Source organism: Neolamprologus brichardi, chromosome 2 (assembly GCF_056152115.1).
Source record: "Neolamprologus brichardi isolate AB-2024 chromosome 2, ASM5615211v1, whole genome shotgun sequence".
In the NCBI taxonomy this organism is placed as follows: Eukaryota; Metazoa; Chordata; class Actinopteri; order Cichliformes; family Cichlidae; genus Neolamprologus; species Neolamprologus brichardi.
In genome coordinates this window covers 1,238,297-1,251,406 of record NC_142105.1, presented here as the reverse complement: position 1 = coordinate 1,251,406, position 13,110 = coordinate 1,238,297, and the positions used below count along the sequence as shown (strand labels likewise).

The 13,110-nt window shown below is 41.7% G+C and overlaps 1 protein-coding gene across 1 annotated transcript; it reads right to left on the bottom strand.

Moving 5' to 3' along the window:
* Positions 1-3,960: 3,960 nt before the first annotated feature.
* Positions 3,961-9,752, bottom strand: LOC102796817 (fibroblast growth factor 4-like). Its single transcript, XM_087852049.1, has 3 exons — positions 9,461-9,752; positions 7,542-7,645; positions 3,961-4,137 (listed from the first exon to the last, which is right to left on the bottom strand). The coding sequence occupies exons 1-3, from the start codon at positions 9,750-9,752 to the stop codon at positions 3,961-3,963; spliced, it is 573 nt and encodes a 190-aa protein (XP_087708175.1).
* Positions 9,753-13,110: the final 3,358 nt, after the last annotated feature.

The window sequence follows — 13,110 nt, the reverse complement described above, 5'->3', positions numbered from 1 at the left end:
CAGTTTCTACCTGAGCACTGCAAACACCTTTTTCCAGGAGTTTCCTGCATAGGTGCTTTCTCTCTCCACACACAGCTCAAGTGTATTTGCCGTGTAGACTGGAGCAGGGGTCGAACCACCAACCTTCTGGTAAGTAGGAGACCTGCACTGCCTGCTGTGCTGCAGACAACCCTTAGTAGTAACTTTATAAGTGGTGTTGAGCAACATGTCTCCAGGATTTCAGGGGCCTTTCAAAGTTTAATTTTCTTTTTTTGCCCATTGGTGCTTTTTCAATGATGTGATAACTTGAGAACAAAGCCACACTCGACTTCAGGAGGAGGAAGTCCGAGCTGCAGCCTATCGGCATCAACAGGGAGTGCGTGGAAAGAGTTCAAGTTCCTGGGTGTGCACATAGACACACACTCAGAGAAATGGAGCTCAAAGTCCTCTGAGGTTTTAAAGAAGGCCCAACAGTGTCTCCATTTTCTGAAATATGGACCTGAAGAAGGAGCTGCTGATCATCTCCTACCATTGCTTCATTGAAAGTGTGCTGACTGCATCTGTGTGTGGTTCTCCAGCTGCACCAAAAGGCACTGCAAAGTAGTGATGTGTCGGTCGCCAACGAAGCCAGGGTCAACAACGTCACATTAGAAAGGTATAGTAATCATACACAACTACATTCAGTTGCAGATGATAAAGGATTCAGAAAGTTTATTCATGCAGGTCCATATGACAGAGAATATGCATCTTCTTTTTGTTTTCATATTTTCATTTATATTTATTGTGTTGTGGTTTGCAGTGTTTTGTGTTGTTTCACTTTAAATTTGTTTAAAAGGAAAAAGCTGAAAATTTAAATAGTTAAAAGTTGAAATGTAAATAGTTGGTTTTTGTATTATATGATTTATTTATTACATTTTATGTGGAGTGAATAAATAAAACTATATTTACGGTACCCTAGAGACAAATCACGTACAAACTCCAAAAAACATACAAAACAGTCCAGTCCAGCCCTGTATGCAGCTCATCTGCAGTCTGCTGTTAAAACATCTTCATATTCAGAAGGCAGAATTTCAGAGTTCTGAGTACAATCAAAGCACCACGACTGCAGTTTTTGTGTTGGATGTAAAAAGCGCACGTGACGCTGTGACGTAGGCTAGAATCATGGCGGCGAGTTGGAAACATAACAACACAAAATTCCCTCAAGTGGCCTTTTGGTCGTTGCTCACTGCCACAGAAACTTTGTGCTGCAAGAAACAAACGTTACAAAAAACTGTTCAACCTGTCGATCAATGAGTTTCCTTTGGCACCCGGAGTAATACAGTTAGTTTGTAATGTGACTGCTGCATGTCAGAGCTTTGTACTGTATGTTTGTTCCAGATCACTCAGTGCATTCAGCTCTGACACTGTCCGTCCGTTTGAAGATTACATCAAATCAGTTTGACTGTAAATCCATCAGCAGCAAGTAAACTCTGTCCTTTACACTGCTGGGTCCAAACTCCTACTCCATTCATTGGAGGTATTGAAATGTTTTGTATCTTTTTATTTAATAGAAACAAGCTCCTAAAAATAATCTTTGATTATTGCAGGCCTCTTTGTTAATGTGCATTGTAGCTCATGAGGCCACAGTTTGAACAGACACCAAATATTTAAATGGTTCAGAAAAGAAAGATGCAACTAAGATTTGAATGTGTACATGACGCCTCAGTTTAGGATTTGTATAGTATATTATATGATGAACCTTGCTGTGGATGGACGATCACGGACGTGCTCTTGAGTGAAGTTCGGCCCATCGTCAGCATCTTTGCCGTATGATTGCATTTGTCTCTGCCTCACAGTTTTATTGAGGCGATAAAACATTAATGCTCATCCTCCATCTTTGCTCTGCTAATGTGCTCATAGTATTATAACCATAACCATAGCTAGTCACCAGGTAGTGCACTATTATATGCTCTCTGCTCTTTATCCTCACCCACAACTATGGACACGCCTCCCTGAGCCTGATTCTGTTGAAGGTTTCTTCCGGTCAGAGTTTTACACACCCCAGGGTCACCGGGCGCTTGTTCACTGCAGGTTGTGTGATTGTTTTGGTTTCTTTCACAGGTTGTGTCTTGGGGCACGTGCAGTCATGTCAAAGAGAGAAGAAACTCCAGTGCTGTGCATGAACAGAGATGGGTTACTGCTCTCAGCTTCTGTCAGCTGCACTAGCCTCCAGTTTTTGTCCCCTCGTGATTTGGAGCAGCTCACCATAACATAGCAGGTTGGCCCCAAACTCTGCCTGCAAGAGTCCTTTTTAAAAAGGAGCTGAGGTCAGCGAGGGAAGGCAATCATGCTCAGGCCTAATATGTCCCAAATCCTACTTAGGTGTTTATCAGCCATTATGCCAGGTCAGTCAAACACACATCCACTAATCCGTCTTACTGGTTCCTGCTTTGGTGCCGACCAACCTGTCAAACCAGCCTGGAAGAAAAGTTTTGCATTTTGAAATAAAACAAATCTTTTCTGGTTAATAGGTTTTCTTATGCAGCCGTACACGAACCAGCGGCATGTCTCCTTCTCACATTCCTCGTCACTCTTGCAGCAGGTAAACATCATCAGCATGTTGCTGCTGCTGCCACCAGTGTGCTTTCCCACTCGTGCAGCATTGACCTGCTGGAATCCCGAGCTGAAGCCTTCACTTTCTACACAATCGACCACACAATCCTCTCGTGCTCTTAGTGCTTTGGTTTTCAACTTCGAACCAGCTCAGTGTGTCTTTTATTCAAGTTTCAATCAAGCTTCTCTACTGCAGATGATTGATTAGGTTTGACTACTTAATATTTATAATGAGACCATAAACATATTTAAAAACGAGATGCGCATTTATTCACACAAAGCTTAGAACTCCATGAATAATAAGATAAACAATGTGTCATAAATGTAACACTTTAGAATATGTAACATAAATACATTTCAAGGGGCGTGCGCCAGTTTAACCAAATTACAGTTTACATTACAATCAATATACAGCCAATATTTAGCAGTAGTGTGTTATAATAGTGTTCAAAAAAACTAAAACACTCCTTAAGTGCAAACATCAGACACTGACAGTTGACCGTTCAAACCAGCAATCAGCAACGTTTTGCTGTGGATCCGTCTCTTCCACACATCCAGGCTGGGAGGAACCACTGGTGTCGTGTGCATGCAGTATGTTGTGTGGTGTAGTATGCATGCAGCATGTTGTGTGGTGTAGTATGCATGCAGCATGTTGTGTGGTGTAGTATGCATGCAGTATGTTGTCTGGTGTAGTATGCATGCAGTATGTTGTCTGGTGTAGTATGCATGCAGTATGTTGTGTGGTGTAGTATGCATGCAGTATGTTGTGTGGTGTAGTATGCATGCAGTATGTTGTCTGGTGTAGTATGCATGCAGTATGTTGTGTGGTGTAGTATGCATGCAGTTTGTTGTGTGGTGTAGTATGCATGCAGTTTGTTGTGTGGTGTAGTATGCATGCAGTTTGTTGTGTGGTGTAGTATGTAGTAACTGGTATGGTGGAGTTTCCAGAGGAGAAGAGCTCAGTTTTGGTTTGATGTTTGATGTTTTTTAAGCACAAACTGGGGAATTTTCAGTTGCACCAAACTGTTCAAATGTTTAATGTCAGTGATGTTTTTCACAGAGCGATTCACGACCGTCATGACTTAGTCCTCAAAAACTCCGATTGATATTCATTATACATGGACATATTTAAAAAAGGGGTTAAAACAATTGAATTTATTCATCAGGATGAACTTCATGACTTGTCACTATATCTGGTAGTTTTGAGGTAAATTCAGGTGATTAGTTTCGTGTATTTGAGTTCACAGTCGGGTTAATCTCACGGCGTTTACTCTGGTTTTTAAACTGCGTCTCAGTTTGCAGCATCGTTCACTGTAGAACGGACAACACAAAATGTCAGTTGGAGCCCTTCACTTCAGTCTACACTGTCGAGCGTTTTCACATCATAATTCATATTCTGGGAAGGAAGTGTGTCATGGTCATTTTGGGTGTGACCCGGTTGCCTCTTTTGCTTTTGCCCATTTTACTGAGGCCGATGTACATGCCAGGGTACGCAGCGGACTCATAGGCGTTGTAGTTGTTGGCCAGGATATTCTCCTTGAACTTGCATTCATCGTTGTAGTGTCCCTGAGAGGAAGAGGAAGGTGAAACGTTAGAAACACGAACGATTTTACAGCGTTTAGTCTGTGTGCTCCTGTTTCTGTGCAGTCATGTTGATGCAGCAGCTCCCACAGGACAACCAGCCTGGGTGTGAGAACTCCTCAGTGTGTGTCTGAGGTTTCATCGAGAGTAAGAGTGAATTATTCTTTCACAGGGTGGAACAAGTGTACAGCTTTCTGTTTTGATGATTTTAAAAGACAAGTTTGAATTCATTTTGGATTTTCACGACTTCACACAGGTAGACCATCAGCTCAAACATCTGTACATAATACAAGTTTGGATGTGTCACCGCATCACCACACACACTTAGGAAGAAGAGCCAAAGTCAGAATCAGAATCACTCCATAGTGTATTAAGGAGTCACTAAAGATGTCACAAAAGTACTTAGAACAAGCTTTAAAGAGCTGCAGACGTCACGTTCCTCAGGTCCACAGGAGTTATTATACACAATTATTTCCAAGCCGTTCAAAAAACATTCTGAAGACTGATGAAACAAAAGTTTAACTTTTTGGTAGGTTTGCATAAATCTAAAATGAATTGTTTTCCACTCTTTTGTAATAAGAGCACCGTACCAACAGTCAAACACAGTGGTGTTATTATGATAGTCGGGAGCTTCTCTGCTCCTTCAGGACCAGGAGGAGTTGCTTATCGATGGAGTCACAAATTCTGTTTTCTGCCAGAAACATGGACAATACCCCCATCAGTTCAGGGCAGCGTTTCTGCAGAATGACAATAATCCAACACACACATCAAGTCCACATCTGAAAGGCTCCAATTAGGGATGGGTACCGGTATCCGGTGCCATGATGGCACCGGATATGTCATAAACGGTAGTAACCAGACCGAAAAGCAGCGCACATTTCGGTGCTTTTTCCCCTGAGCTGTGATACACTTTAGATTCTAGCCAATCATTTTAGGTTTCCGAGGATAGTAGGCGGGTCCAGGTACGTACGTTCTTTTAGAGCAGAGCTACAGATTAAAAATGCCCAAGGCGAAGCGGTCAAAGTCTGGCTGTACTTCACAGCAAAAAACTCAGCAGCTGCAACAAGTGCTTTAAGCTGATACAACATTAAGCTACTGCGTGAGTAGCTTAATGTTGTTCGTGTGTAATTTACGTTGAGTAGGCTAACCACGTTATTACATTAATGCATGTAAGGTGAACTAGCAAACACCATCATAGCTACATGCGGCTGTCTTCTTGTTTGATGGCAGATACTCCCTTCACCCTGGACAAAAAGGCTAAAATGACCAAAGAAAAAGTGGAAAACAGTTAAACATGAGAGGTTTTAGGACAAAGTTTGTGTTTCTTCCATTCTTTAAGCACCGGTTTGAGCACCACTTAAGCACTGGTACCGTTTCAAAAGTACCAGTTTGGCACCGGTATCGGATAAAACCTAAACGATACCCATCCCTAGCTCCAATACATAAAAACAAGTACATTGATATGTAAGTAAAAAAAGGTTTTCGAGTGGTGCAGTCAAAGTCCAGACTGGAATCCAGCTGAGATGTTGCTGCTGGAAAAGCCTCCAATGCAACTGAATTCATCCAAACAGTGTAAACCACTGTCAGTGCAAACGCTGGGTTAGAGTTCCAGCTGCCATCAGTGGCACAAACACTGATGATTAGAAAGCTTATTGTGATCTGATGTCACAATGTCTACATGCACGCCTTCAGCACCGAACAAAGACAGTAAAGAAAAGAAACATAAAGCAAATATATTTCTGCACGTCCACCACAAACCGAGCAGAAACACGTCCCTGTGAACTGCTGTGATCAGCTGCACCCCACGGTGCCTGCTTCTGTCCTCCGGCATGTGTCAGGTTTCTGCTTCTGCACAGTGTGTGAGCAGCTAGAGCAGGTTTATTTCTGATATCAGCCTCACAGCTTATTGACTGAAGCAGCTTTTTGGAGTATTATTTTCCTGTGCTCGGAAAGTTCAGTCGTATGCACATTAAGACACGACTGAAGCAATCTTTAGTTGTGCATGCAGGTCTGTATAAATGTGTACATATAGGACAACATATATACAGGTGATTAGGTGTGTGTCTAACTTATGTTTAGCTAATCACTCTTTTACTTCTTATAAATTTGAATCAAACTACTGTCTTAATTTTAAGATTTTAGATTTAACTGAATTTGATATTCCAGATAAATGAACAAGCCTGAGAGCAACTATCACAACCACATTAGGCACAAATAAGACACGCTTTGTTTCAGCATTAAGTTCAGCACAATTTAACACAAACTGCATTTACAAATGTCTTGATGCTCAATCATCCAGATAAGGAAACCTCCAAAAGTTCATCTGGACGTAGCGTTTGTGGGAGAAACGTTTCATCATCATCAGGTGACGTCTTCAGTCTCAGCTGACTGCAGGTTTCAACCTTATAAACAGGACATTTGCATAATGACTGAAACCAGCCCACTGAAGGAACAATGGGCTGGGAGGTCAGTTCCTTAATCATAATTATGGTGAATGGCTGCAATCACAGCATTATGTAAGATGGTGACAGATGTACCCTTATTTACCTGATGTACCTGAGTAAATGAGGTTATCCCTGCTGGACTTTTGTCAAAGCTGGAAGGCTCCTAAAGAAAGCTCCAGCTGATCCAGGAGAGAAGGACAACTGCTGCCCAAGAGAAAACCTGTAGTGATCCCGTACGTGTCAGGAGTATCGGAGCAGTTGAGACGCATTTTTAATAAACACTACATCTCTGTGGCTTTTAAACCCCCCCAAAAATTGGTCCACCCCAAGTATCCGGTCCCCCGACCCAAACAGAGTAACATAGTGTAACTGTTAAGTGCAGGAGGATTGGCAGGATTGATACATCGGGGAAACCAAACAACCTCTGGCGAAGAGGATGGCACAACACAGCAGAGCCACCTCGTCAGGCCAGGACTCTGCAGTCTATTCACACCTACAGGCCAGTGGACACTCTTTCAATGATGAGGATGTAACATCCTGGACAGGGAGGAACGCTGGTTTGAGGGCGGAGTCAAGGAGGCCATTTACGTGAAAAGGGAACGACCATCTCTGAATCGATGCTGTGATTGCAGCCATTCCCCAACTCTGTGAATGGGACCGTTGATCAGTGGTTGTTGATCATGACAATTATATTAATGATCATGAAACTGAGCTCCCAGCCCATTGTTCCCTCAGTGGGCTGGTTTCAGTCATTATGCAAATGTCTGTTTATAAGATTGAAACCTGCAGTCAGCTGAGACTGAAGACGTCGTTTCAAAAACATTTCCACTTATTAAATTTATTACAAATGTCAGTGAGCAGTGGCTGGTGGAGGGTTACAGCATGAACATATGCACGCATCACAAGCCCCCGTGTGCAACAACGACAGCAGTTAAAGGTTCTTACCGAGCCGTAGAGCTTCCCTTTGTCATTCATAGCAACGAAGAGACCGCTTCTCACCCCGTAGAGAGTCACCACTCCTCTCTCCACCGGAGAAATTTCTAGCAGGGCTGGAGAGAAACATGAGAAGAACAAGTTGCTAATGCTTAGTAAAGTCATCAGGTGCTGCATATCTGCAGAAGATTAGCTCCTGTATGTTTATGTTTCTTAGTGAAATGCTTCATGTCATATAATGAAACTTGAAAAACCCATAAAAACAACATAGAAAACAACGACCATACTTTAATATAATCTTTCTGTTTTAGGGTTGGAGCCTGGCACGTTCTCCACCCTAATGGGTCGACACGGCCTTCTTTTGAAAGTTTGTGTTTGTGACATGAACAATGGCGTTAATCCAGACACACTTACACTGAAGGCTCATTCTTATAAAATATTTCTCCATTTCCACGACACAAAAACAAATATGCACTTTGTTATTTTGATTTGATTATCTGATTTCAGTTTGTTCACATAAACAGCATCTGTGCTGAAGGCCTGTGTTAGTTGTCACCTCTACAGCGTCAGCCTCCACAGCAACTCCAGAGACTCCCAGTGCTTTGGAAAATGACGTGGCTGGTCCCAGTGCCTTAGAAGAAGCATCCAGGGGCTGCAGGCCTGTAGCACTGACCTCTCATATCATGAAGGCTAAGGAGACGCTTCATAAACTCCATCTCCTGCATGTGTTTATATGTCACTACTATACGTAGAGACATGCACATTCTTCTTCTCTCCATGTTGCTGCAAGTTTTAGATCATTTATTTTCTCGTATGATTCACCTGAAGTATCAGGCTGTGTTTTCCTTCTTTTGGATTCTGTGTGTTGTCACCAGAAGAACTCCTCATATCAATCAGACAAACAACAAACACAAAACCTCTGAGCCCAAAAAGGTGGTCAGATGAAAAGCTTATAATGCACAAACACATCAGTGCAGTCATTACTGAGTCTGTGCCCCATAACTCCAATCAAGTGTTTGATCATTCATCCATTCATCCTGTAACTGTTCCAAACAGCAGCGTCAACCTAGCAGGAAGATCACTTTGCTTTTGAGATCAGATCAGATACGTTTTATAAATATCTATTTACTCACAGTTTACTGCAAAGATCATGTTTGAATTCAAAACTAATTATAAGCCTGGTTTATAAATGGGGCTCTGGGTTAAAGGCTCTGCTCTGTTCTGTGAGGCAACATCTGGAGGCCAGTGAACAAACTTTTCTACTTTAACTGAAAACTTAAAGTGCTTTTCACTGCAAGCACTAACACAGGCATTAATGTATTATTCACACACATGCACAGATTCATTTTGGGGTATTTTGTTAGAGGACACTTTAGCATGTGTCGCTCTGCCTCCTGAACTCTAAAGTGTTCTGGGAACATTTGAACATGAAATCACGTCGACTTCTGGGTTTGTTTCATATTTCTGCAGCCGCTGATCTGACTGACAGACTGACAAACAATTTCCTCATTATTGGAGAATAATTTACAAACATTTATTAAATAACACGTGTCAGTGATTCCAATGATTTTCTTATAGACAACATAATTAGACTTTTGGCAGAAAACCCGCCCCCTGCTGGCCATTGTTTTCAAGTTTATTGCAAACCTGACTTTATTTTTCTGAGTGTCAGCAGGAATTCTTTTATTTATTTATTTTTTCCAGCTATTTATTAACATAATGCAACTGCATGATTTCTTATCTTTTGATGTAGAGATACAAAACAGAAGAATATAATAATGTACAGTATGTTTGCATGCAACAAGCAGTCTCCTCAATCCAGAAATCACTCGACCAAACTTTGACTTAGAGATAGTTGGGTCTTTATATTTGTTCTTATCATAGCAACAAATGATAAAGGTGATGAATCAGGGAAAGGAAAAATTACTTACTGTATCTGTTTTCATTGTGCACGCCCGTGATCTTCCCATTGGGTAAGACCTGAATGTGGAAACCAATGCCCACGTTACAGTAAAGCCTTCTCAGTCTCTTTATGCCCAGCAGGTATTCTCCGTCTTTCGCTGTCACTTCCCTCTTGTCCCAGATGTTGCTGCTGGGTGAAACCAGCGATCCGGCACTTCGTACCGTTTGTCTCGTCCGGCTGATAACTGGAAGCGGAGCAGAGGAGCTGCACAGGAGGATCCCATACAGAAGAAGTGGGAGCTTGGACCTTGGTGATGACATACTCTACCTACCAGTCATAGAAGTACACAACGATTGTGTTGTGCTTATCCAACTGAATGTTTAGTTAGTGTGAATAAAACCTGGTGATAAAATCTTCAGTGATCAGAGAATTATCATAAAGACAATACCTTAGCTCCTGCACTCTCTAACGCCCGGTAAACATTTTCAGTGTGCATATTTAGACATCTTGAAACACCTCAAAACCCAGCGGGGGTCCAGTTTGCAATGTTTCCTAATTTTGCTTTGTCCTCAGGTAGAGTCAGCACACAGAGAACACACTTATATGTGGCCCGTATTACATCACGCACCACCTGCTGTCATATCTGCCTGTGAGTCATAGATGCCGTAGAAGAACACAAACTGGGATATCAATAAAATACATTGTGACAGAAAACAAAGAGGAACACGCAAGCACACAGAAACACAGTAAATAATAAACAAAGACATCAGAAAGAGACTTTCAGACTTCTGAGCCACACTGGCCACTCATGTTGCCGTATACTAGGACTGTAACTGAAAATATTCAGCAGCAGATCAAAAACTGAAGGAAACCATCAACATATGATTCTCTCTGTCACTTTAGCTGATGCTGCTGAAGTGAAGCAGAGCAAAGGTACAGACACAGCTGAGCAGTTTGTAGTTTGGCATCATTTTAACACGTTTCTTGTTGGAGGTCATTTTTGAAATAACAAAACAAAACATAAACAAAACAGCGTCCGACAGCGCTGTAAACAACGGTAGACTGGTGCATAACAAGCAAGCGAATAATGCAGAAAACAGAGATTTGAGATGAGAAACCGTTCTTGAAGTACACGGAGAGAGAGAGTGCACGAAGTGTGATTTTATCCTGGTGGAAGTAAAACAGCCAAAGTCAGAGTCAATTCATGATGATGTTTATCAAACGTGAAGCGTAGCTTGGACCTTCTTTTGCTGCTGATTCAGTGAAGTTTGGATGGAGAGTGACAAAACCTGCAGCTTCAGGCCACTTGGTTATGGCGTTCCACGTATGTCCTGCCTGCCAGCATCTTGCACCCTGCTGTTATGCGCTGGATTGTCTCAGGGGCATCTTTGCACAGCCTGCACCTGGGGTCTTGCCTTATGTGCTGCCGTGATTAATGCTTTCTTTCAGTGCAGCTTTGCTAGCCATTGGTGCGACTTCTAAAAATAAGCCACGTCTTCTGCATGCTGTGTGGGTCCTGTCCTTTCATGATGGTTCATTTTCTTGCTCGTCTCAGATTTCAACCCATCATGGCAGATGGCCCCGCCCCTCCCTGAGCCTGGTTTGTTCCTGTTGAAAAGGAGTTTTTCCTTCCCACTGTCACCAGGTGCTTTCTGATAGGGGATCACTTGATTCCTGACACTCAGGGTGTATTTTTACTATCAGAATCATTAAAGCAGTGATAAACAATCAGTTAGCCAAGCTAGGCGTCTGTTAGTATCTATTTTCATATACAGCAGGCTGATTACTCACTGCAATGATCAGCTTCACCTACGTTTTAATGCAAAACTCCAAAGGTGATTTTTTTAAAAGTACATTGTTCTGGAGTTTTTGGTTGTTGTCCCGTCTGTCACTGTTCAGTTATATAGACTGAGCATTTCTTTGTTAGAGGGCAAAGTTACAACATCAGCTGGGGTTCAAATCATTGTTTTTCCCCTGACTGTAACTCCAGCTGTTTCTTTTTGACTTGTCCAGTTAGCATGGTGACGCAGAAGCATTGCTCCTGAATGAAGCAGTAATGTTTTGACTTGTATTTTGGGGGAATGGTGCCCAACCTTTGAAGCAGTTTTTATCAGATTAGACTGATTATTATGTACTTGCAGTATTTTGTCTTTGTGACCGCAGACATAAATGCTGATAGTCCCTCCTCATTCATTTAGCCCCCAATAACAATACACACAAACATGTCTGTGTGCGTGCACAATATGAAATTTTCCTTAGTCTATGCTTGTGCTGGTAACATTGTCACTGTTAGTGAACAATACATCAGTGGAGGCTTGATATCATGCGACATGTGGTGCGTCAGAACACGGCTCATGTAGGGCTTATTGCAGGGCTCGGAAAGATAAAGCAGACAGAGCCAGTGATAGGTCGTCTGTGTGCAAAGGAATAGTCAGCCCACTGGGAGGAAACCCCATAGTAGTTGTGACGTAGGTAACTATTCATCAACATTTGCTCTGACATCAAACGTCATCAAAAGAGTTCCCCCAAGCCATGAGAGAGAAACTGACACTGACAGGCTCGGAAAATCCTAATAATCCAATTCTTTTTCCGCTTCCATGGATGTAAGCCTAATCCCATTTGACATCTGGGCCCCTAAGCCTCACTATTGTTTAAGCAAGGTTGGCCAAACAATTATTTATTATATGTACATTTAGATTCATAAATGTTTAGTTAACAAGTATTTGAGATTTGGAAAAAATGATCCTTGACAAATACGGACCTACACACCGAAGGAGCTGATCTTCCAATAATGGACAAATCTAAAGTTCTTCTACAGATAGAAGAACACATCAGAACACATTTTAGCAGGTAATTATAAGGTTTACTTCTGTTTTACCTAGATTATGAATATTACTTGGGTAAAAGGAGAAGAAGCGTCACAAATCCACATACAAAGAAGAACTTTATCTATGCCAATGTTAAATTTCTACACTTTGACAAAAGGAACACGATTATCGTAAAATATGTAACCAGAAAGATGACAAAGGGCAAAAGCAGCACAAATTGTTTACTACACCACACATTAGGCTGTTATATTTCTCTTCTTCCTTCTAAAACACTGACTGATTTTCACTGAGGCTGCACGGGTATTTTTGAAAACACAGATTTTTCTATGCGTTTGCACCTTTCATCCACACGTAAACGGCGTTTTCGGTCACTGAAAATGGAGATTTTTTAAAACTCACTTTAACATTTACGTGAGGAAAACGAATTTCTACAATGGCGCACTTAGACAAAATACTGCTACTGTTAATTTGACTCTCTGCAGTGTTTAAATGTTAGATTTCTACACTTTGACAAAAGGAACACGATTATCGTAAAATATGTAACCAGAAAGATGACAAAGGGCAAAAGCAGCACAAATTGTTTACTACACCACACATTAGGAATGAAAGGCTGTTATATTTCTCTTCTTCCTTCTAAAACACTGACTGATTTTCACTGAGGCTGCGTCCACACCTACACGGGTATTTTTGAAAACACAGATTTTTCTATGCGTTTGCACCTTTCATCCACACGTAAACGGCGTTTTCGGTCACTGAAAATGGAGGTTTTTTAAATGCCTGCCAGGGTGAAGATTTTTTAAAACTCACTTTTTGCATTTACGTGAGGAAAACGGAGAAAACGCAGCGTCAA